The sequence below is a fragment of the Gigantopelta aegis genome, chromosome 6, assembly GCF_016097555.1.
Source record: "Gigantopelta aegis isolate Gae_Host chromosome 6, Gae_host_genome, whole genome shotgun sequence".
Classification (NCBI taxonomy): domain Eukaryota; kingdom Metazoa; phylum Mollusca; class Gastropoda; order Neomphalida; family Peltospiridae; genus Gigantopelta; species Gigantopelta aegis.
This window is the reverse complement of record NC_054704.1, coordinates 33,022,150-33,049,252: the sequence shown is the minus strand read 5'-3', so window position 1 is coordinate 33,049,252 and position 27,103 is coordinate 33,022,150. Positions and strand designations below refer to the sequence as shown.

Sequence of the window (27,103 nt, the reverse complement as noted above, 5' to 3'; positions counted from 1 at the left end):
ATTACCCTTAATGTGATGCATAGTAATACCATTTATACAGTATGAACATACACATATTTTTAAAATATGCAAACAGGGAAGATAAAGAGTGCCAATTGTACAAGTTAAGTAATACATGAACCAGGGTGTGTGCCTGTGTGTTATAATTGGACTTTAATAGAAAATGGTATATGCATGGTAATTTAACTTCCATTGTTATTTTGCAGAAACTGGTTCTAAGTTAGAAAATGTGTTGTTTAAAATGTGGAAAGAACAAACCTCCATTCCTTGGGAACTGGGCTCTTATGCTGTTGTACAGGTATATAAATTGTGCTTGACTGTATTGAATGGCCATATAATTATATAGTTTAATTATGAATTTTGTATGATGATTTTGAGATATTATATTAGAACAACATTTAAATGATTTATTTTATGTTTACAAAGCAATATGCAAGTATCCGTCTTAATCGTTATAACTTAAAAGAGTCCTTTATCATAATTTGTCTTTTCATTAACATATTTGTAGTCAAACCTGCTCATGCTTTCACCTAAATCAGCTACCTGTCTTTAAGGGGCTGGACGTAGCCCAGTGGTAAAATGCTCACTTGATGTGCGGTCTGCCTGGGATCAATTGATTCAACTATTTCTCGTTCAAAGGCTGTGGTATTTTCTATCCTGTCTATGGGATGGTACATATAAAAGATCCCTTGCTCTCTAAGACTATATGTCAAAATTACAATAGCCGATTATTAATAAATCAATGTGCTCTAGTGGTGTTGATGAAACAAAACAACCTTTTAATTGCCTGTCTTTGAGGACATGACCTTTTAATACCCCTTTTGGTGGCTGCTTCACAAAGATTTCTTTAATTTCGGTTTTTAATATTAAAAACATTATTTAATTTTAGGATTCATCATCATTTGTTATAAAGCCTGTGACTTTTCCAACCTTGAGATGCTATTTAGGGGAGACAATCTTCTATGACTACACAGGGAAACCTACAAGAACACAACTGAGCAGATGGTACAAGAATCTAGTAAGTAGAGACTGACAGAAATACAATATAGTTTAAAGTAATGTTTATTGAAAACATTGCAAACACAAACATTTGAAATTGCTATCATTAATTTTTGCCTAGTTTGTCTGCAACATTGTTTTTCTTATAAATGTATTGTTTAAATACAATTTTATTATATATCTATATGTTTTTGATATATATATATATATATATATATATATATATATATATATATATATATATATTTATTTATTTATATAAAAAATTGTCTTCATATTACTATAAGTTTGAAGTTAAACTAAAAATCAACAGAAAATCTACAAATTCTAAAAAATACTGTTCACAGTATTGCAAAAGCAGGAAACAGAAAAGTAGACAAAATAAACATTTAAATTGTGACATTTGAATGTAAAGATACTATTTACAGTTTCATGCATTTATATTTGATTTGAATTTTTTGGGAGAGTAGGATAAGAGTAAGTAAAGCACTATATTTGTGTTTTATTTTATTTTAATTTATGGTAATTGTCTTAAAGCTTAAAAAACATGGAGGTCAAAAGACTGACGTGACACTGGACATACTGGAGAAAGCGATCAGTTCACACATCTTCACTGTGGTTGGGTTTCCAGACATTCATGTTTTACAGAAAATACAAGATCTTCTATATCAGGCAAGTTTTTAAATTATTTTATTTATTTACATACTTATAGTCTAAAATGCTATTAAAAAGTACAAAAAGTCCTCATTTTGTTTAGATAGACAGAAACCCACAAGGAGCTCTATAGCAGCAGTGCATTGACCTCAGTGGTGTCGTAGTTATGTCATCAGACTACAGGCTGGTAGGTACAGGGTTTGCAACCCGGTACTGGCACCCACCCAGAGCGAGTTTTAACCTCAGTGGTGTCGTAGTTATGTCATCAGACTACAGGCTGGTAGGTACAGGGTTTGCAACCCGGTACTGGCACCCACCCAGAGCGAGTTTTAACCTCAGTGGTGTCGTAGTTATGTCATCGGACTACAGGCTGGTAGGTACAGGGTTTGCAACCCGGTACTGGCACCCACCCAGAGCGAGTTTTAACCTCGGTGGTGTCGTAGTTATGTCATTGGACTACAGGCTGGTAGGTACAGGGTTTGCAACCCGGTACTGGCACCCACCCAGAGCGTGTTTTAACCTCGGTGGTGTCGTAGTTATGTCATCGGACTACAAGCTGGTAGGTACAGGGTTTGCAACCCGGTACTGGCACCCACCCAGAGCGAGTTTTAACCTCGGTGGTGTCGTAGTTATGTCATCAGACTACAGGCTGGTAGGTACAGGGTTTGCAACCCGGTACTGGCACCCACCCAGAGCGAGTTTTAACCTCAGTGGTGTCGTAGTTATGTCATCGGACTACAGGCTGGTAGGTACAGGGTTTGAAACCCGGTACTGGCACCCACCCAGAGCGAGTTTTAACCTCGGTCGTGTCGTAGTTATGTCATCGGACATAAGGCTGGTAGGTACAGGGTTTGCAACCCGGTACTGGCACCCACCCAGAGCGAGTTTTAACCTCGGTGGTGTCGTAGTTATGTCATCGGACTACAGGCTGGTAGGTACAGGGTTTGCAACCCGGTACTGGCACCCACCCAGAGCGAGTTTTAACCTCGGTGGTGTCGTAGTTATGTCATCAGACTACAGGCTGGTAGGTACTGGGTTTGCAGCCCGGTACTGGCACCCACCCAGAGCGAGTTTTAACCTCAGTGGTGTCGTAGTTATGTCATCGGACTACAGGCTGGTAGGTACAGGGTTTGCAACCCGGTACTGGAACCCACCCAGAGCGAGTTTTAACCTCGGTGGTGTCGTAGTTATGTCATCGGACTACAGGCTGGTAGGTACAGGGTTTGAAACCCAGTACTGGCACCCACCCAGAGCGAGTTTTATCCTCGGTGGTGTCGTAGTTATGTCATCAGACTACAGGCTGGTAGGTACAGGGTTTGAAACCCGGTACTGGCACCCACCCAGAGCGAGTTTTAACCTCAGTGGTGTCGTAGTTATGTCATCGGACTACAGGCTGGTAGGTACAGGGTTTGCAACCCGGTACTGGCACCCACCCAGAGCGAGTTTTAACCTCGGTGGTGTCGTAGTTATGTCATCGGACTACAGGCTGGTAGGTACAGGGTTTGAAACCCGGTACTGGCACCCACCCAGAGCGAGTTTTAACCTTGGCGGTGTCGTAGTTATGTCATCGGACTACAGGCTGGTAGGTACAGGGTTTGAAACCCGGTACTGGCACCCAACCAGAGCGAGTTTTAACCTCGGTGGTGTCGTAGTTATGTCATCGGACTACAGGCTGGTAGGTACAGGGTTTGCAACCCGGTACTGGCACCCACCCAGAGCGAGTTTTAACAACTCAGTGGATAGGTATAAGACCACTACACCCTCTTCTCTACAACTAACCAATAACTACTAACAACTGAGGTGTGTGCCCAGGACAGCATGCTTGAACCTTAATCGAATATAAGCACGGAAATAATATAAGAAGAAGAAGCAGCAATGCTCAGCAGAGTAAAACATTCGTGCCACAATTAAGATTATGATCATTAGTAATATCCATGATTTATTTTACTGTTCCACCAGTCCCAGTTATTTTAGACCTGTTCAAAAAATTTGAAGGAAGATGTCTAAAATATGTGGTACGGCATAATGGTTCTCATGGGGTGAGGGTTGAACTGTTTGAAATATGAAGACTTCTTTATAAGTCATCTTCATACATGAACATTCTTCTATGTCCATTAATCTGTTGATATTTTTTTCTGTTGTTTCCTGTCAGCCATTCCATAAATCCATCCATCCATCCATCCATCCATCCATCCATCCATCCATCCTTTGACCCTAAGCCCATCCATAGTCTTATTTTTTGTGTGTGGTTATATTCAATTAAGGTTCAAACACGCTGTCCTAGGTACACACCTCTGCTGTATGAGCTGTCTGTCCAGGACAGAGGGTTTGTTGTTTGCGGTTAGTGAGAGGGAAGAAGGTGTAGTGGTCTTACACCTACCCATTGAGTTGTTAAAGCTCACTCTTGGTGAACACTGGTATCGGGCTGCGAACCCAGTACCTACCAGCCTTATGCTCAATGGCTTAACCACGACATCACCGAGGCGGGTGGCCCATCCATCATACTTTCCTCACAGCACTTTACACTGTCGTTTTACATAATTTTAGAATACGTTTTATTTTTAAGGAAAATAATCATATTCATGTACTTACCGGTACCTTTGTTTGACACCCAATAGCCGATGTGTATTTTTGTGCTGGGGTGTCGTTAAAACATTCATTCATTCATTCATCACTGTATTTATATCTATTTTGTCCTGAAAGAGTTTGTTATTTCATTCTTAACAAATCAAAGTTCTAACAGTGTTTTTAAACTTTATTGAACTTCAGATTGCTGATAATAGTGAAATCCACTTGAAGACATTAGTAGTACATCCACATGCACCGGAATCCAAGTGAGTGATGAGTTTCAAATTATGATAAATTTATTATTTAATTCCTTTTGTTAGCACAAATGACATAATAAAAAAATATACAGTCATTTTAGAAATACAAGGAATTTGTGGTCGTTCTAGAAAGTACTATGTATGTATTGATGTTCATTTAATTTTGTTTCATTGCAGAAAATTACAAGACAGGCTTGGTGTGACAGTAATTCCATCCATTGCTGTTGTTGAGGAAGGAGGTAAGTACTTTTGTTAAATGTTTTGCTAGATGTATACTATACTAAGAGAAAGAAATATGGGAACACCTGGTATTGTAAACCAAATGTCAGTCACTATTAGCGTTACAGTGTCGGTAAGTTTGAGGTGGGCGGAGTTTGGAATAAAATTTTTGAAGTTAGGTCAAAGACCTAAAGTGAAAATGAGCTGATTCATGTAATATGAGATTGAATGTCTGTAATATGGTTAATGTCCTGACACTATGGACGATAGTTTGGTTGTAGTCATTCTTTTATGCTAGTGTTGGTGTGATCCCTTATTCATTCCTTTCCATCATACAGATAAAAGAATCAATCATTCAGTCACACATGTGAGATGTACTGTTTTTATAGGACGCATGACATAAAAGAGCTCTAGTTGCTAAACAGGCATGACTAATTATATGTTATTACTAAATGTTCTACTATTACTTCTGTTGTGAAATTTAATTGGATTTCAGCACAGAATTTGTTATATTATATAACCATACACATTTACAGTTCTGAAATAACTGTTGATATGTCTCATATGTTAAAAAAAATGTTTTAAAACTCAACTTTATGTTTTATTATCTTTATAATCATTATAATAATAAAGATATTTATGATTATTTTAACAGATTCTACACTTATAAAGTTGTTTGGTCCAAAGGAATGTAGAGAAAATATTGAGGTTTATATACTGTCAAGAACAATTCCAGTAACCCATTTCACTCTGGTGAGCATGTCTTCAAGTATATATCTGTTTGATCTAACATCTGTTGCTGTATTTCCTGCTGATAAATGTGGGTTGTTATGCTCAGTCTTTCTTTGATATTTATTATATTGTATTGTTTTAATACATTTATTAAAACATGTAAATTTAAACAATTTTGTGTATTTTTTTAAGACATATTTGTTTCGACAGTTTCTACCTTTTTAGTTTCAATACAGACTGTTATTATATACTATATAACATTCCAATCCTTTAATAAAACATTTAATAAGTTTTCATACATAGATATGCTATTAATGTATTTGATCTCTTTTGGTTCAGTATTTAATTATTTCAAACTAAAATCTTTTTTTTATATGCACATTAACTGATTGCTTTTTTTTTTTTAATTTTCAGGCCACATTTGAAGAGTTGGTCCTAGATCCAGAATCCATTAATTATGTCCCATTCTTGATAGGATTTTTTGCCTTTTGGGCTCCTCAAGTAAAGTCTTTCCTGAAGTTCTTTCAGCAAACTGTTGATGAGTTTGAAGCAATGGGCGTCAGTCTGAGATATGGACTAGTTGATGTTTTTTCTGAAAAACGTGGTATGATGGCTTGGAAGAGAAATAATGCTGAAAAATAAGATTAAGTGAAATGTATTATTTGGCTTTGTACTCGGATCTATCTTTTAAAAAAACTTCTAAAGGTAATCATGGAGTTAAAGACAAAAGAAAAATCGATATTAATGAAACATTTTCTGAAGTAATCTGAGGCATCTTTTTGTCATTCACATTGAATAAAGTCACTGCCGCTTGGTCCTCAAGGCACTACCTTTTCTGTTTCACCAGTAACTTTTAAGTTTATGGTTAGCTGTTTAACACCCGTGGTACGTTTATATATTTTAGAATCTGTTTCAAGGCACTAGCTTTTCTGTTTCACCAGTAACTTTTACGTTTATGGTTAGCTGTTTAACACCCGTGGTACGTTTATATATTTTAGAATCTGTTTCAAGGCACTAGCTTTTCTGTTTCACCAGTAACTTTTACGTATATGGTTAGCTGTTTAACACCCGTGGTACGTTTATATATTTTGGAATCTGTTTCAAGGCACTAGCTTTTCTGTTTCACCAGTAACTTTTAAGTTTATGGTTAGCTATTTAACACCCGTGGTACGTTTATATATTTTAGAATCTGTTTCAAGGCACTAGCTTTTCTGTTTCACCAGTAACTTTTACGTTTATGGTTAGCTGTTTAACACCCGTGGTACGTTTATATATTTTGGAATCTGTTTCAAGGCACTAGCTTTTCTGTTTCACCAGTAACTTTTAAGTTTATGGTTAGCTATTTAACACCCGTGGTACGTTTATATATTTTAGAATCTGTTTCAAGGCACTAGCTTTTCTGTTTCACCAGTAACTTTTACGTTTATGGTTAGCTGTTTAACACCCGTGGTACGTTTATATATTTTGGAATCTGTTTCAAGGCACTAGCTTTTCTGTTTCACCAGTAACTTTTAAGTTTATGGTTAGCTGTTTAACACCCGTGGTACGTTTATATATTTTGGAATCTGTTTCAAGGCACTAGCTTTTCTGTTTCACCAGTAACTTTTAAGTTTATGGTTAGCTGTTTAACACCCGTGGTACGTTTATATATTTTGGAATCTGTTTCAAGGCACTAGCTTTTCTGTTTCACCAGTAACTTTTAAGTTTATGGTTAGCTGTTTAACACCCGTGGTACGTTTATATATTTTGGAATCTGTTTCAAGGCACTAGCTTTTCTGTTTCACCAGTAACTTTTAAGTTTATGGTTAGCTGTTTAACACCCGTGGTACGTTTATATATTTTGGAATCTGTTTCAAGGCACTAGCTTTTCTGTTTCACCAGTAACTTTTAAGTTTATGGTTAGCTGTTTAACACCCGTGGTACGTTTATATATTTTGGAATCTGTTTCAAGGCACTAGCTTTTCTGTTTCACCAGTAACTTTTAAGTTTATGGTTAGCTGTTTAACACCCGTGGTACGTTTATATATTTTGGAATCTGTTTCAAGGCACTAGCTTTTCTGTTTCACCAGTAACTTTTAAGTTTATGGTTAGCTGTTTAACACCCGTGGTACGTTTATATATTTTGGAATCTGTTTCAAGGCACTAGCTTTTCTGTTTCACCAGTAACTTTTAAGTTTATGGTTAGCTGTTTAACACCCGTGGTACGTTTATATATTTTGGAATCTGTTTCAAGGCACTAGCTTTTCTGTTTCACCAGTAACTTTTAAGTTTATGGTTAGCTGTTTAACACCCGTGGTACGTTTATATATTTTGGAATCTGTTTCAAGGTACTAGCTTTTCTGTTTCACCAGTAACTTTTACGTTTATGGTTAGCTGTTTAACACCCGTGGTACGTTTATATATTTGGAATCTGTTTCAAGGCACTAGCTTTTCTGTTTCACCAGTAACTTTTACGTTTATGGTTAGCTGTTTAACACCTGTGGTACGTTTATATATTTTGGAATCTGTTTCAAGGTACTAGCTTTTCTGCTAACACCAATTTGTTTGGCATTGTGCAATAAAATGAATTGAATTGAAGTGAATTGTTTTATACAAAATGCATTTTGAGCTACTTCAAACACCATGACGATCAGACTCATGTTGAATTTGCCAAAATTGATAACTGAAACCATGTGTAATTTAACAGTAAAAAATGGTAATAGCTGAAAATATTTCATACTGCTAATAACTTGGATCAGTACCTAAATAATTTAATAACAAAATTAATTTTATGTCAGTTCTTTGAAGTCCCATTTGTGGACATATTTTGAATATTTGATCTGTTTATTTTATTCTTATTTAGTGAAGTGATTTTTTTTACAATTAAACATATTTTTAGAAAAATAACCTCATTGATATTTTGAATTGTTTTGTTTTTGGATGGGAAATGGTCAGCTGGTGGGGACGGGTATTTTGTGCAGCTAATGCTTATGTTGTTATTTACTTTCAGTGGTTTATAGACATGTTACCTCAGACGAAGCAGGATACCCACCATTTATAATGCTCTTTCAAAGAGGTTTGTCATTCATTTCTCATTTAATTATATGGGGTATTTTTTCTTTTAAAGTTACTCATCATTAATTTTAATTTTGCATCATTTCACATATAATTGGGAACTTTCAAAATATCTGAAAGTTATAATAAGAGTTTGGAAATTTTGACATTTGTATATTGGGGATGTTTGATTTCAAATTTAGAACAAAAGAATGCCCTACCGGTAGTTTTATTTTTCGTTTTTGAAATGGAATTGTATGCAGAAAGATGCTGAATTTGAGTAAAATCATATCTGGGTTTTTTGTACTTGAACTCCTACTTTCAGATAACGTGATGAAACAAATTAATCAGACTGTGGTACCCACATCACGACCTAGTCCATATGAAGTTTATTTAGCACTGAAGACAGCTGGTTTCAATATTTACAACACTGCAGAGGAAACAGTCATCTATGAACCGTATGGACTACCAGAAAAGGTTTTATTTGTTTTTAATTCAATAATGCACTGTGTCCTTCCTCTAACTGTTTGCTTGGATATGATTGAGCATTTATCCCAAAGCAAAAAAAGTTGAATTAGGTGGAAATAGACACAGTCTATATTAATAGTTGATGATTTTGTGAACTTGGTCAGTCTTGGAGCTGATATTGAAAAATGAATGGTACTTAAACCATGATGGCACAACCACTATGTTCGTTAACACGGTTACATACATAGAGGATAATAAACATGTTACCAATTATTATCAAATTTAGGTCTCAAATAAAAGTATTTCACTTGTCGCAAGCTTTGGCGAGATACAAATTACATTATTTCAAAAGGGCCATACATTTTACAATAACTGATGCCAACTTTTTTATTTTACATATTACCTCAGCGTTTCTCTCTCTCTAAAAATATTTCATTTTCAATATCTATATATTATGTGCATGCATACATGCACATAATATATAAATGATGTAAATAACTTTACACACTATTTTGAAAATTGCTTAAACTTTGGGGTTTTTCATGATCAGAGATAATTTTCAAAAGCCAAAGTTGTTTTAAGTTCTGTCTGCTGAAAAAACCTGTAATGAATTGTATTAAAACAATAAAAACTGAGAGGCGTAAATGCAGACCCTTTAAACTATGTGACATCATTGTGTATGTTAGCCAAATTGTGATGATATTTAGAACCGATATACTTACTGTTTTTTAAGTGCCAAATTGTCCAATAGTATTGTACGTTACACCAAAGCATGATCATTTCTCGGTGAGAAATTATGATTTTTATTTGCCAGGTCATGAGTGTCTGCTGTGGTAATAAATCTGTATTTGACAATGATGGGATTCAGTGGGACTGGGATTTAGCAATGGACAACATATTAAGTTATAAAACAGGTGATGTGAAGACAGTAATAAGAAAAATATATTTGTAAAAACATGAAAACAAATATACCTCAGTGGTTTTGGAAATGGGTGAAAAAAGGTGGAATTGAAAGAAAATATAATTAGTGTAGGTTATCATCCTTAATTATCATAAATATTTATTAGTTGCTTTCCGTCTTTCTTTTGTGACTAGGGCTGTGAGCTGTTTGAGGGACCGTTTGGTTCAAAATGTTCCGAGTCTTACCACAACCAGACAGACAACAATCCAAGAGAACGGAGGAGGAAACAGCAAAAATTAAAGAAAAAGAAAAACTACCATAATGTAATCAAACTTTTTTATTTGTGATATATACACTTTGCACATTATGTTACATTTACTCATGTATGAAATTGTTTTCTCGTAATTATTGATTTTTGTGTTCCTAATTGAAATTTAAAGGCTTAGTATAGCCCATATTTAATCATATACCAAAATGTTAACAAGAATTAAAATATGATGATTGTGTAGTTGAATAAAGAACAATTCAGGACAAATTGAGTGACTTATTTTCAAGCTACAATTTTCAGATGCACTCAGTCTGTATAATATATTTGCTATGTACTCAGTTTGTGTAGAAAATTTCCTTGTTCACAGCTGAATTCATAACCAATTTGATGTTTTGGGTACCAGTATCTAATTGAAAACCATTACTTTCCATTTACACTGTTTAGACATTTAATGTTAATGAATTCATGTTTAACAATATCCAGCTATCACTAGTTACACAATAGAATAGAGACTTTTGTGAGTTCAAAATTTGTAATGTACTTTTAAACTGACTTGATTGATCATTGGTGAATTTTTTTTAGGTCTTAAGTACTATTAAAAAGTACACATTAAAAATAAGTGGGAAATAATGAATAATACATGGGGGAAATCAGTATTTGATTTATGTTATTTATCATCTCAAGATATTGCATATTATTTGTATTTCAGCAGGTCTGGGCTGACGTGGACAACAAGTTACCGAAATCTGATGGTATTCCACTTGTTTCCCATGCAACGTGGAGCAGTGTCATAGAAAAGTCACATGTAACCGGCCATTTGTTTGGCAGCTCACATAAGTGGGCAGGAGAAATCACCAAGATTGCCATGGTAACTAGTAATATTCAAAATTATATGTTAGTTTTGTTTTGAATTTTGTAGTGGAATCTTCTTTTTTTTTTTAAATAAATATCTTTAACAAATCAACTAAGTGAATTTCTGTTTCTATTTATTTTTCATGTCTGTCATTCTGTTTGACATTCCATTCATCGGATCCGACCTTCCATCCATCTATCTGTCTCAGTGTGCTGTCTGCCTGTCTTTCTGTCTGTGGGTCTATGTGTATGGATGATTGACTCTGTGTATGGGTGATTGTCTGTCTGTCTGTCTGTTGTGTGTGTCTCAGCCACTATCTGTCCATATAAAATCTAATAACCACCAAAACGTATTGTCTTCAGGTTGTATTCATCATAGCTGACTGTGGAAGCTGCAGAAGGAGTTGGAATGTGTTTAAAGATCTTCACAGAGCTGTCACATTTATAGGTAAGATTTGTTTCTCAGATATTAAACTATCCTGTTTCCATTTCAAAATAATCTGCATCACGTTCAAAATGGCCTGATTAACACACTGACTCCCTTGTTTTAGATGGAGGGTCGCTGTACATGGCTAACTGTTCGAGTGACTCTCGTCTGTGTGAAGAACATAACATCACGGGTTTCCCAACTGTTGTTGTGTTCCGAGGTCTTGGGTGGCTGGACAGAGATCGCTGTGTGTCTGATACCAGCAGACGTCAGAACAGTGGCTATGTCCGTCTTGACTATCATGGGGTCATACAGGTAACAGTCAGACATGTTGATGAATGCCGTTTATTGAATTTTTAATATTGCTTTTCGTTTTCTTAAAAAAAAAAAATTCATACAAGATTCCAAGCTACATTTAGCTTGTTTCAATCAGGGGGAACATGATCCAGGAGATTTTGTGAAAATTCTTTGAATGTTTTGGTACTGCTTACCCACACAAACACTCGTGCTCATGTATGCTCACTCACCGACTCTCACTCACTCACTCAACCAAAATCTGCCCACTCGCTTGCTTTCTCACTTACTCCCTTGTTACACTCCCTGAGACACTCATTCTCATTATACCCACTTGCGTGCTCTCTCACCTACTCCCTCGCTCACACTCCCTGACACACTCATTCTCATTATACCCACTTGCGTGCTCTCTCACCTACTCCCTCGCTCACACTCTCTGACACACTCATTCTCATTATACCCACTTGCGTGCTCTCTCACCTACTCCCTCGCTCACACTCCCTGACACACTCGTTCTCATTATACCCACTTGCATGCTCTCTCACCTACTCCCTCGCTCACACTCTCTGACACACTCATTCTCATTATACCCACTTGTGTGCTCTCTCACCTACTCCCTCGCTCACACTCCCTGACACACTCATTCTCATTATACCCATGTTAATAGTACACCAAAAGTCTTTTTAATAAATAAAATGTATTAAAAATCAGTTGGAGTAATATGAAAATCCTGATTCAAGTTTGAACATTTGTCCTAGACCGTCACCAATATTTACAAAATTTGCTTCTTATTGTCATGTTTTACAAAAAATTATTGTTTGTATTATTTATTTTTGCCATAAAGATTTTTTTTTTTTTACATGCACTTGATTATTTATAGGTGAAGCCCATAATGGAATGGTTTTCCACAGTCTCAGCACCAGCTGTTACAGACAGCAAGTTTGACTCTCCACCTAAGCACATGGTCAGTGTATAATTTATGGACTGTTTTGTATTGACTTTTTCCTTTAATGATTATAAAACCCCAATTTACCTTGTTACTAGGAAGGAGTCTGCACATGATACTTGGGTTTGGTATTTCAGCATCACACTTTATAACTTTCACAAATAAATATTGTATCTCAGGAAATAGATACTGAATTACCGGTAATGTTGAATCTCAGGCAAACAATTATGACATAATAATTATGTTTCAGTTTGTATTTTGAAGGAGATTTTCCGTAACTAAAACTGTTATTTGTGATGTTACTTATAAATATTCCTTTTTCAATTGTTTTGATAATAAGTTAATTTATATAGAACAAAACTCCACACTGATGTATGCTCAAAGTGCAATACATAATTAAAATGACATGGTTAAAACAATAACATAGTAAAACAATTGGTAGGATAATAATAAAATAACAAATAAATATGAGTTACTATAAATGCTTAAGAGGGTGGAGATAAAAAGTCCAACTGGATAATTAAAAGTACTGGATAAACGAATTTGTTTCAAGAAGTTTTTTTTAAACGATATAAGATTTGTGGCATTTTTAAGAGCGTCTGGCAGTTGATTCAGATATGATGCATACACATTTCTCACCCAATCATTAACTGCAGGTGTGTTATCTTTACAGAAAGAGGATGCCCGTCTGACTGCGGTCCTGCTACCGGACATGTCCAACTATCTGCCCCGGTTCCCGAGACGGAGGCCGCAAGACTACTACAGCTACCAGTGTTACCGACTGGCTTGTGAGCTGCTCTTTGGTCAAGTGCAGTGTTACAGCATGTACAGTCAGAACGTACCACGGTCAGAGTTCGAGGACGAGGACTTGAATATGGTCGTCATAGAGGTAGTGCTGTGATTAATTACTGATTCTAGACTATAGGTTTCAATATGTGCATAAAGCACCGGTCTGGGATCGATCCCCATCAGTGGGTCAGTTGGGCTATTTCTCATTCCAGCACTATGACTGATGTATCAAAAGCCATAGTATGTGCTATCCTGTCTGTGGGATGGTGCATGTAAAAGATCCCTTGCTACTAATGGAAAAATATAGTGGGTTTCCTCTCTAATACTATGTCAGAATAACCAGATATTTGACATCCATTAGCCGATGATTGATAAATCAATGTGATCTAATGGTGTCGTTAAACAAAACGAACAAACATTATGTTATTAGTCACACTGTCTTGTTGCATGCACTTTGTCGGCCCTACAAAAATCAGAACGTACAAGACTAAGGTTGTTCTGATTTAGGTGTTCTCAGTACAATTCGATCATATGCGACAAGTCGGTGCCACTAATCACATAATGAGAATGACCCTTCAACAGTCATTTAACTCTCAACAAACTGATCACCATCAGAATAGTCTGTTGTGTGAGAGTTTGTATTTTTGTTTGTCAAATAAAGAAATTTCCTCACTGATCTTTAACTGTGGTTAATTAGGTATTCATTTTTGTGGATGGACTGGTTACATATGAGATTTATGTCATGGACAGTTAAAATTAAAGTGCCAAGTGATTTGATGAAGTAAGTTTGAATCATCTACATTTCATATACAATTAAGGTTCAAGCATGCTATCAAGGACACGGGTTAATGGTTAGAAACTAAAATAAGTCATTGTTGTAGCCTTACACCAACCTATTGAATCATTAAGACCGGTACTGGTATGGGGGTGTGAATCCAGAATCTGCCAGCTGTAACCCTTTTATGTGGAGAACATCATTTACATTGCTTACTGCTTTACAGGGAAAGTGACATCTGTGTCATTTTAGCAGTGCTGTAAATCAAACATGTTTTTAGACTATGCATTGCATGAAAGTGTTTTTATCAGTCATTAATTTAACGAAATATAATTTTATTAATAAGAATGATAACTCTTGCAGATTGCGATATTTTATTTACTTTATGACATTGAGTTAACGTTACTTGGTAATAACATAAACAAAATGGCAGCACCTATGAAATTTGCATGTGATTTTTGGGCTATTTTTATTTACAAAGCAATGTATAAACTGTACATAAATGGTTTTAAATTCTACATAGTTAAATAATATATTTATTTTTACTACTTTACAGTTGTTCTTTTTGTTATTTTATGAATTAAAATAGAATTTTATTGATATTATTTTTCAGTGATTTTTGTCAAATTAATTAACCCACAGGAGGTGTGGCTTAAAAATATATCTCCCCTTAAAACGGTTAAGTACCATGGCTTAACCACTACACTGCAGTGGCCAATGTTGGGATTTGAATCTAAACCCAGTGGTTTAATCAAAATCAAAATTTAAAAAAAATCTCATATGATATTTTCGTTATGTAATATCTTGTCCTGTATCTCAATTTCAGATACTTCTGGAGAGGCGTGATGGAATGCATGTTGTGTTGATGTCAGTCGGCAGGTCTCTGATGAGTACAATCAGTGAGGAGACAGGCTCTCACCTGGACAGATTCCACAAGCCACACAGGTACACAACACTGTCTCTCTCTCTCTGCCTCTCTCTGTCTCTCTCTGCTTCTCTGCTTCTCTCTCTCTCTCTCTCTCTCTCTCTCTCTCTCTCTCTCTCTCTCTCTCTCTCTCTCTCTCTCTCTCTCTCTCTCTCTCTCTCTCTCAGTGTGATAGAATACTGAGATTTTTATCAGTCACACATGAGCATCTCACATAGATCAGTGATAGTGTATCTACTTGCGATTCACTTGGAGAGATTTCACAAACCACTCAGATACACAGAAGAGTCTCTCACTTCATAAAATACTTGGATCAGTGGTCCATTCAAGAGTATCCACTTGAAAAGGTGCAAAGTGCTATAACATCGATCCTTTTAGTAAATCTGTTGAGGAATATTTTCAGTTTTTATCCACCAGTTTCTCTTGTTTGGTATGTCACGTTTTCTTAATGAACATTTTTACATTGCTTCAAAATTATCTATGTAATGGTAGTTAGTATATTGGATGAATTGTCTAAAGAACAGGGTTTTTTGTATTAGAAGAAGTATATTTTAATATTGATATATTTGACAGATACAGATTGAGAGCTAATCAGAAATGTGAAGATGACCATGCCGCCTGCACTGACCTTGTTACGACCTTCACAAGCGACCACATCCGCCTACCTGTCACACACCTGACAACGGCTTCCTTCCACTCAAGAAACAAGTACGTAGTACATTATTAATCATTAACAGCATTATCCACTCGAGAAACAAGTACGCAGTACATTATTAATCATTAACAGCATTATCCACTCGAGAAACAAGTATGCAGTACATTATTAATCATTAACAGCACTATTCACTCGAGAAACAAGTTCGTAGTACATTATTAATCATTAACAGCACTATTCACTCGAGAAACAAGTTCGTAGTACATTATTAATCATTAACAGCACTATTCACTCGAGAAACAAGTACGCAGTACATTATTAATCATTAACAGCACTATTCACTTGAGAAACAAGTACGCAGTACATTATTAATCATTAACAGCATTATTCACTTGAGAAACAAGTACGCAGTACATTATTAATCATTAACAGCACTATTCACTCGAAACAAGTACGCAGTACATTATTAATCATTAACAGCATTATTCACTCGAGAAACAAGTTCGTAGTACATTATTAATCATTAACAGCATTATCCACTCGAGAAACAAGTACGCGGTACATTATTAATCATTAACAGCATTATCCACTCGAGAAACAAGTACGCGGTACATTATTAATCATTAACAGCACTATTCACTCGAGAAACAAGTACGCGGTACATTATTAATCATTAACAGCACTATTCACTCGAGAAACAAGTACGCAGTACATTATTAATCATTAACAGCACTATTCACTCGAGAAACAAGTACGCGGTACATTATTAATCATTAACAGCACTATTCACTCGAGAAACAAGTACGCGGTACATTATTAATCATTAACAGCACTATTCACTCGAGAAACAAGTACACGGTACATTATTAATCATTAACAGCATTATTCACTCGAGAAACAAGTACGCAGTACATTATTAATCATTAACAGCACTATTCACTGGAGAAACAAGTACGCAGTACATTATTAATCATTAACAGCACTATTCACTTGAGAAACAAGTACAGTGAAACCTGTCCGAACCGGACCATGTCAGAGACCTAATTTTTATCTGGTTTAGACAGGATCTGGTGTTTAAAGGGTCGCATTTTAGAATACAAAGTATTTCCCTTGACATCGGCATTGAATTCTTAACTGATAATGAACATGTTCGAGAATTGCAGAATGAATGTGTCTGTTGAACTAATAATTATGTACTTTAGTTTTTACCACAGTTAAGGTTGCATTTAGGTTGCCTACATTTAGCCTGTTTGTGTCCGAGATATTTTCATTCTCTTAGCAAAATTCAGTGTGTGTATTTCTCATTTCTATCGCAGAAAAGATGACGTTTTCTGTTTGTATTTAGTGTATAAAATACAAATTAAGTCACATATGTTTTTCTCTAAATTTAGTTGTTTCTAGCATTTTACTCTCAGTGTGTCAGTATTTCATTCTCAAAGTGCATTGACCAAAAATCAAAAGTGAAAACCCTAATATATGAGTATCTGAGATTTGTCTAAAGATGACAAGAATTTGCACTGCACCACACACTACAACTGAAAACAATTGAGCATTCATTAACCCCCTGTCTGCTAAGCTGGGGTGGGACCGCAGAAATGGTGACCCGTGATGTAACACTGAATGCAGCACAGCATAATTTTCTGGTCAGCATTGTTTTCTGGTAGTTGTGTTTTCGTTAAGTTAACTCTTCAGTTGTTTACACTACACCGGTTTGTTCAGGTTAATCAATTAAGGATTTAAAATTTCTGAACTAAAAATCAATCCGGTTTTCCGAAGTGGACAGGTTCCGGTTTATCAGGGTTTGAATACATGGTTTAGATAAGAGAAAATTCAGGACCATGACATTTGGCTGGTTTTGACATGATTTTGGTATGTACAGGGTCCAGTTTAGACATGTTTCACTGTATGTAGTACCTTATTAATAGATCATCAACATCTTCATTTCACTCAAGAAATATGCATGTACATGTATTAATATATATGTTACTAACCGTTAGGATTCTGCATCTGACTGCTTTCCTCGTTCCAGCCAGTCAGGGCTAGCTCTGGCACACGCCAGATGCGAATTTTAGAAAGTACTGGTGAATTTTATTTACATTTGGAGAAAGAATTTCATGTACTAATTGATGTTTTGTTACAAAATAACTGGGTATCTATACAATTTGAAAGTTTAATAGATCATTTGGAGAAAGAATTTCATGTACTAATTGATATTTTGTTACAAAATAACTGGGTATCTATACAATTTGAAAGTTTAATAGATCATTTGTTGAATTTTTCTGCTGACCCAGAGCTAGCCCTGCCAGTGCACTATGACTGGTATATCAGAGGCCTTGGTATGTGCTATCCTGTCTTTGGGATGGTGTATATAAAATATCCCTTGCTACTAATGGAAAAAAAGTAGCAGATTTTCTCTCTGAGACTATATGTCAAAATTACCAAATGTTTGACATCCAATAGCCAATGATTAATAAATCAGTGTGCTCTAGTGGTGTCATTAAACAAAACAAACTTTTTTCTGACTGCTTTCAAACTAATCAATAACTCCATGCTCTGGACAGATTGCCCAGGACAGCGTGCTTGATTGCTTAATAAAATGAATGAATTGGTGAATGAATTGGTGAATGAATTGATGAAATGAATGAATGAATGAATGAATGAATGAATGTTAAAACAGCTAAAACAATTTCACTGCAGATATTTAACTTGGTTTCCTGTTTCTCATAGTACATGATTGTGTGGTTTATTCATATACTGTAAACCTACTATGTATTGCGTCATGAAAGTATTGCGATTAGTCAACAATGGCTAAAACTGCGTGTAGAAAGTACTGCGACCTCAGCTTATAGAACTGTATTTAAAACTTAACACAATAACGTTGTTTTATCATTAGCCTCAAGGAGTGAAAACTTGATGTTTTTGCCGCCCACAGATGCAAATCTTTTCTTGACTTGTTACGCAAACGGTCATTCGAAATTAGATTTGTTCCGGCTGACTGCACTGGTGAGCTGCAGCCAATGGATCTGTCCGTGAACGGAGATTTTAAATCTGCCATGAAGGAAAGGTTTACTCAGTGGTATGCTGATACTGTAGCTAAGAACGTGAAAGAAAAGAATGACAAAGGTGTTGACTTAAGAATAAGAGTGATCAAGCCTATTCATGCTCGGTGGGTTGTGGCCTGCATAGATCAGTTGTCGAAAGACAAAGAAATGATTCTCAGGAGATGGCGTTTGGTAGGATTACTAGGCCAAAGTGAGTAATTGTGCAATTTACAAAGACTGAACATGTTTGCTTATGACTGGTTGATTATTAAATTACTAAATAAAACTGATTTTTAATTAGTTTGATACTTTGTTTTTCTTTCTTTTTTTCTTTTTTTGAAAGAGAAAAAAATCACCAACGACATAATACTGCGTGGAGAAAGTATTGCGAACTTTAGTTCATCGCAGTTTTCGCAGTACTTTGTTGTTCGCAGAACTTTCTGTATTTACAGTATTTGAAAAAAATACATTAAAAAATATCAATTTGCTGCTGCATGTGAAATAATTTTGTTTTGTTTTTCAGCCCACTACTGACAGATAACCAGCCAGTTTTGATAGCTCTTGTTTATCCAGATAACATCACTGACGAGTCTCCGTTCTTACAGGTGAGAGAAAAACACTACCACTTACTCTCTATTTGTTTCATTCATTTAATTTTCATGCTTATATCCAATTACGGTTCAAGCATACTGTCCTGGACATACATTTCAACTATCTGGGCTGTCTCACCAGGACAGTGGGTTAATGGTTAGATGATGCTAGTGAATAATGAGAGAGAAATCGGTGTAGTGGTCGTACATCTACCCACCGTGTCATTCAGAGCACTCACCTGAGTAATATGATCAGTTGCCCCGTTAGGTTTTTATCCTGTTAACCATAAAAATTGAAGTATTTTTTATTAAAAACAATGTATTGAGAAGTGAATAATTTATGCAAAATATTATTATCAATTGATTAATCTGACCACTTACAGTAAAACTCTACATGAATGTTACATGTGGGCAACTAGAAATATAAAAGGTGTAAAGGGGGAATAACTCTACAGGCCTTACTGTCAGTTCTTGTAAGAAAAATTTATTTTTAAAATAAAAGTAAGTGTGTTTTGTTTAACAAGACCACTAAAGCACATTGATTAATGAATCTTAGGCTGTTGAATGTCATACAATCATATGTTTTGAGGTAACCAGCTATATTGTTTCATTAGCAGCAAGGGATATTTCATATGCTCTTTCCCAGATGGGAAAACACATACCATGGCCTTTCAAATAACAGTTGTATGATGAGAAACAATCTAATAGGTCTATCAAGTAGGTTTGATCCTATGACCCAGGCACCTCAGGCAAACGCTCAACCAACTGAGCTTAATTTATTCCACTTTGACAAAAAGAGGGTTATTTTAAATATCAAAGTTAATTTTAAGCAGAACTGTAACATTTACCATAATTACTGTAAAATTTGGTGATGCATGCACACTTCAAAAACCTGTTATATCCCATAAATAATGAACATATTTAAATAATCTTTCACGAAATTTGAATTATAATTGAATTTGGATAATTTCATTAAAAATTTAATTTACAAAAAAAAGAGTCAATTTTATTTAATGTTTATTTTTCTAATAAAGTTTGAATCTGGCATAAAATTAACAAATATGCTAAATGTTTTTTTGTTGATTCTAAAATCTGTAAATGTGTTTATTACAGACTTTGAATGAGGTGGCTGAAGCACTCTACAAGGAACTGGTGGTTGTCACGGTGAATGTAGATCTCTATTCTGATTGGGCATCAAGGTTTGTTCCACAAGGATACCAGAAAGAGGCAGCAGGTACATTTGATGAAATGTAACTCATAAATAAAGACTTCCATTATTATGATCACATTTCACTTCAGTTATTTTTTTTAACACTGACCCTGTTTATAAATTATGGTAATTGTTTTCTTGTGGAAAAGAAAAATGTTTAAGATGGTTATATGTTTAGAAAAAGAAAATCTGTATTTTGGCTATCATTGAAAAAATGATCACACCTTTATTCAGTTCTAAATAATGAACATTATGAATGTTTAAATATGCCATTCCTGTAGACAAACATTACTGTATTGTGACTATTGTCTACTCAAACTGAGATTACCTATTTAGCATTACTGGTACTATTAACTATAAACCTACATCAAACTAGTATCTACCTACCCAATTTGTTATTTCTATTTTGTTGTATTCCAGTTGAGACGAGTGTTCCAGAACTGTTCCAGTATCCACGTCTGTGTTTTGTACAACCCGCAGACCACCATCATGCAGCCTTCTATCCAGCTTTAGGCAGGAAAAAACACACAAAGAATCTCTTTACAAAAGACAACATTTTGCTGTTTGCGTCCATGTTTTTGGATAATCCTGCTAATTACTTGGTGCAGACCGAACACTTTTAACATACATATATTAATGTATTACACTGGGTCCTATAAAACTGCAGGCATGAAGAATTTACTATGCAAAAACAGGAAAGTTGTTGGAGGGGTGTTGTCTCATTTGTACAACTAGTTTAAATTAATATTTATTATCTTGGCTGATAATTAAGGACAAGATTGCACATATTAAATGGCACAAACAAAACATTACCTAAAAATATATATTGTATATTGTTGTGCATTAGCCGAGACTTTAAATACAATCCTGATAAGAGGGGTTGGCCATTATGTACAATCAAGAACAAAATAGTAGCAGTGTTTACAGAAACACAACACTGACACAAATTTGTCTGCCATTTCAGGCTTCAAAAGCATGCAATTACCTAATTTAACAGCCTCTATTAAGTCCCATACCAGTGTTCGTTTGTCACCAAATTTGTTACATAATCAGAACAGTCATCAAGTCTTTTGTGACCACTGATTGTTGTCCAATTTTTTTTTCTCATTTTCTGATTTAGTTGTTTATAACTAATGATTTTTACTTACTTTCATTTGTTTATTCTGCAATTCCAAATGAAATAGTAGACATTTTTCATTTTGTTATAAGAACAATGGAAGGGGCAATGTTCATCATAATAAACATCTATTTTTGTTTGCTAAATAATACTTACACCACCTTTATAAAAACGTAACTACATTTATCGATCTAATCAGTTCAATTGAGGAAGATAGAAATAAAAGAACAATGGTATCCCACATTCGGGGATCACTTCTAAAAATCTAAAAAAATTTCAGCTATCTTGAAATCTTTATTAAATAACATTATCTGTGTCTGGTTCAATTACATAAAATCTGAGTTGGCTTTAACATCATACCATCATACCAACCTTTTTGTACCAGATACTGAGTGGCAAATGGAGAGGTCGCTTATTCGCAGAGTCAGCTAATAACAGGTATATACAATTTGTTTCGCCAATTCATACAGTTTGCTTTATTTCTTCATACATGGATGAACCAAAAAGAAATAACAGACAGTCTTTAATTGTCATTGATATTTGTGTTCTATAATAGAATTATTAATATGTAGCCATGAAAAGATGTCTGTGACAACCTGTACCATCCATTACTTCACCACTGCTGTCAAAGGTTAGAGTATATATTTGCATTCATGTCTGGGAAAGTGCATGAAAAAGATCCCTAGCTAGCTGTTAATCGATAATGATACAAGTATTATTATTATTATTACCAAGGTGTCACTAAACATGCCTTTTTTTCTTTGACTATGCAAATGTCTCTGATCTGTTCAGACACTGTGTTTGTTTAAATGTGTAACAGAGATATATAAATCTGACCAGCTGCTTTCTCTTTCAATCAGTTGCTCCATTAGCTGTGAATGATGTTAACCTATTTATTCAAGGTTGTTTTTTTTATTACCCAAGCTAACATTTCACACAGTGGAGGGGTATTGACACATTGTACACTTGTCTTTTCAATAGCAGAAAATGATTGTACTGTAATGATAATTTTATACGGATCATTTTAAATCTGACCAATGAATAGCTGCCCAAGTCAAGTGTGGCTTGTTAGCTGACATCAGTGGTGGTGGGAAAATGTTCATACTAATAGAAAGTTGATACACATTTGAGTAGGAAGTTATAATGAATGTGCAGCAAATAGACAGTGGGACAGATCTTCTTCATAAATGTTCATACTAATAGAAAGTTGATACACATTTGAGTAGGAAGTTACAATGAATGTGCAGCAAATTGACAATGGGACAGATCTTAAACATAAATGTTCATACTAATAGAAAGTTGATACACATTTGAGTAGGAAGTTATAATGAATGTGCAGCAAATAGACAATGGGACAGATCTTAAACATAAATGTTCATACTAATAGAAAGTTGATACACATTTGAGTAGGAAGTTATAATGAATGTGCAGCAAATAGACAATGGGACAGATCTTAAACATAAATGTTCATACTAATAGAAAGTTGATTCACATTTGAGTAGGAAGTTATAATGAATGTGCAGCAAATAGACAATGGGACAGATCTTAAACATAAATGTTCATACTAATAGAAAGTTGATACACATTTGAGTAGGAAGTTATAATGAATGTGCAGCAAATAGACAATGGGACAGATCTTAAACATAAATGTTCATACTAATAGAAAGTTGATACACATTTGAGTAGGAAGTTATAATGAATGTGCAGCAAATAGACAATGGGACAGATCTTAAACATAAATGTTCATACTAATAGAAAGTTGATTCACATTTGAGTAGGAAGTTATAATGAATGTGCAGCAAATAGACAATGGGACAGATCTTAAACATAAATGTTCATACTAATAGAAAGTTGATACACATTTGAGTAGGAAGTTATAATGAATGTGCAGCAAATAGACAATGGGACAGATCTTAAACATAAATGTTCATACTAATAGAAAGTTGATACACATTTGAGTAGGAAGTTATAATGAATGTGCAGCAAATAGACAGTGGGACAGATCTTCTTCATAAATGTTCATACTAATAGAAAGTTGATACACATTTGAGTAGGAAGTTATAATGAATGTGCAGCAAATAGACAATGGGACAGATCTTAAACATAAATGTTCATACTAATAGAAAGTTGATACACATTTGAGTAGGAAGTTATAATGAATGTGCAGCAAATAGACAATGGGACAGATCTTAAACATAAATGTTCATACTAATAGAAAGTTGATACACATTTGAGTAGGAAGTTATAATGAATGTGCAGCAAATAGACAATGGGACAGATCTTAAACATAAATGTTCATACTAATAGAAAGTTGATACACATTTGAGTAGGAAGTTATAATGAATGTGCAGCAAATAGACAATGGGACAGATCTTAAACATAAATGTTCATACTAATAGAAAGTTGATTCACATTTGAGTAGGAAGTTATAATGAATGTGCAGCAAATAGACAATGGGACAGATCTTAAACATAAATGTTCATACTAATAGAAAGTTGATACACATTTGAGTAGGAAGTTATAATGAATGTGCAGCAAATAGACAATGGGACAGATCTTAAACATAAATGTTCATACTAATAGAAAGTTGATACACATTTGAGTAGGAAGTTATAATGAATGTGCAGCAAATAGACAGTGGGACAGATCTTCTTCATAAATGTTCATACTAATAGAAAGTTGATACACATTTGAGTAGGAAGTTATAATGAATGTGCAGCAAATAGACAATGGGACAGATCTTAAACATAAATGTTCATACTAATAGAAAGTTGATACACATTTGAGTAGGAAGTTATAATGAATGTGCAGCAAATAGACAATGGGACAGATCTTAAACATAAATGTTCATACTAATAGAAAGTTGATTCACATTTGAGTAGGAAGTTATAATGAATGTGCAGCAAATAGACAATGGGACAGATCTTCTTCATAAATGTTTTAATAATTGAAAATGAATTTATATTTTTCCTATATGTATGCTCTATACATGTTTGAGTAAGAAATTATAATGAATGTTTGTGAATGTTTATGTTTTCCTATATGTATGATCCAACATTGATACAAAATGTTACAGGATGTTTTTTCTATGTATGTATGCTAATGATGCTCATTTTTGGTTTTTCAAATGCCCCAGAATGTATATAATATATATTGCATTTATGTTGCATTTATTACCTTAAAGTGTTTGGGTTTTACTATTTCATGTGTAACTGTAAACACAAAACCTTTTTTTTTTTTTAAATATGTGAAGTCAATATTCATTGGAAATTTATGGTTGTAGTATTATTATTTGATTATTCTTCAGAAATATTTTAAATTTTTTAGTATTTATTTCTAATGAAAATATATGATTATTTAATATATTTAATTATAATTATGGTTTGTATCTTAGTCAGTTGACAGTAAAACATTTGAGTAGAAAGATGTTTAAGTATTACATAAGCAGTGGAAATTCATCAGTGAAGGTTTACATCTTGGGATAGATTTAAATGACAGAATGTATTGAGTATTATTCATTGGTGAAGGCATATTTAGATATATAAATTTTGATTTACATCATCCAATTATTAGTTTAGTTAATTTGTACTGTGATATTTATAACACCGCTTTTGTGACTATACAGGGCTGTTTAACAATTACATAACACAACATTACACATTTTTATACTCCCTTCCCCTGTTCTGATGCCATATATAACCATTAATAAAATGAGATAAAATGTTGAGTGCGTCGTTAAATAAAACATTTCATTCCTTCCTTTCCTTCCCCTTGTAATGTTTTGTAATGCAGATATGACACCCCCTTCTAAAATTACATTATAGCGTAATTTAATTAATATTATTGAATATTATGTTTGTCTAATAAATACTTGATAGAAAATCACTCAAGAACAAAATAGCATTGACTGGTTGTATTTTACATAATAAATACAAATCAAACAGTAGTTTTAAAAACGTTAAGTAAGACTTGACAAAACCCCTCCACCTCGAGAATGCTATATAATTGTTTAACAGCCCCTATATATATATATATATATATATATATATATATATATATATATATATATATATATATATATATATATATATATATATATATATTACCAATGTGTATTAGATGTGAATAAAGTGACACACAAATGTATTTTAGATGTTAGTGTAATTACAGCATATATCAGTACTAATATTTTTTAATAAAAATTGCTACATGGACAAGTTTGACTGTTAGGTATGTAGGTTTGTATGTTATGTTTATGGATCTATTGTGATAACTTTACACTGAGAGCTGGTTCTCTCTTTCAAAACATATAATTAATAACATGCGACATAGATTTGTGATTAATTCTTTATTGTATTTACTGACACACACACAGAGACAATAGAGTTCAAACAGAGGTGCAAAACACCTTTGCTACCCATGTACATAACACATCTATCAAGGCCACTCAGTGGATCAAATAAATGTGGCGTTGATGAGAGGGTGGCCTTTATAAAGAGGTTGAATATGTGTATTCTTACAATGAAGTGCCTTTTGTAAACCATTGGTTATATTGGGTACTATTTATATTACACCCATAGCTATTATAAAGGGTAGTTTTTTATAAATTCTTATACAAGGTACTATTTATAATATGCCTGTGGTTGTTATACAGGAAACCCTTCATATGCAATTAGTTATTAAACATGGTTGTTATACATCATGTCCCTTATGGACAAGTCATTATCATACAGGATACCATTTACAGACTGGTTATTACACAAAGTGGCTGTTATAGACCATTTGTTATTATACATGATGCCTTTTTATGAAAAACGGTTTTGAGAGATTTATAACAGGTTCAGCTGTATATTGAGTGCCTGGAATATTGTTACAGTACAAACGTGGACACATTTCTTTTCATACTTCACACCTGTAATGCATTTTCCCCCTTAAGCTCATATTTAGTATTTCTGAAAAGGGAAAATGATCAAAATTTTAAATACTTTGTGTTTTGCAATTCCCATTATTAGAAAGATTAAATCGAAAAAACATTTCAGCCTTTGTGAATGTGTAACACTTTTGGCACGATTCTGTCAAAGAAATGTTCAAGCATGCCTGTCATGGACACAACTTCTGACTTCACCAGAGAGTTCTGTGTATCAGCCTTTGGGAGACAATCTTATACAACAGAATGAAGTAAAATACTAGTAATACAAAAACACGTTTTATAATTACCGACGGATTGTTTTTATGCTATAAAAACTTTTTAACACTTTATTTTATTATTAATATTTGTTGTGCTAACTTTTCCTAATTGTTGTTGTCTATATTTTTGATAACAATATGTCGTTATTGGGTTGACACTTTTTTACAATTTTCTACAATAAAGTTTTAAAATAAG

At 34.2% G+C, this 27,103-nt stretch overlaps 1 protein-coding gene across 1 annotated transcript; it reads left to right on the top strand.

Annotated features, from left to right (window-relative positions):
• The first annotated feature begins 209 nt into the window (after nucleotides 1-209).
• LOC121374493 lies at nucleotides 210-27,103 on the top strand. Its single transcript, XM_041501591.1, has 20 exons — nucleotides 210-298; nucleotides 890-1,018; nucleotides 1,537-1,671; nucleotides 4,423-4,487; nucleotides 4,656-4,717; nucleotides 5,353-5,450; nucleotides 5,844-6,033; nucleotides 8,419-8,484; nucleotides 8,788-8,939; nucleotides 10,026-10,154; nucleotides 10,809-10,967; nucleotides 11,315-11,399; nucleotides 11,503-11,693; nucleotides 12,553-12,636; nucleotides 13,292-13,507; nucleotides 15,009-15,127; nucleotides 15,681-15,815; nucleotides 19,327-19,408; nucleotides 20,507-20,627; nucleotides 21,024-27,103. Exons 1-20 carry the CDS (start codon nucleotides 242-244, stop codon nucleotides 21,224-21,226), a joined length of 2,478 nt encoding a protein of 825 aa, XP_041357525.1. The 5' UTR covers nucleotides 210-241; the 3' UTR covers nucleotides 21,227-27,103.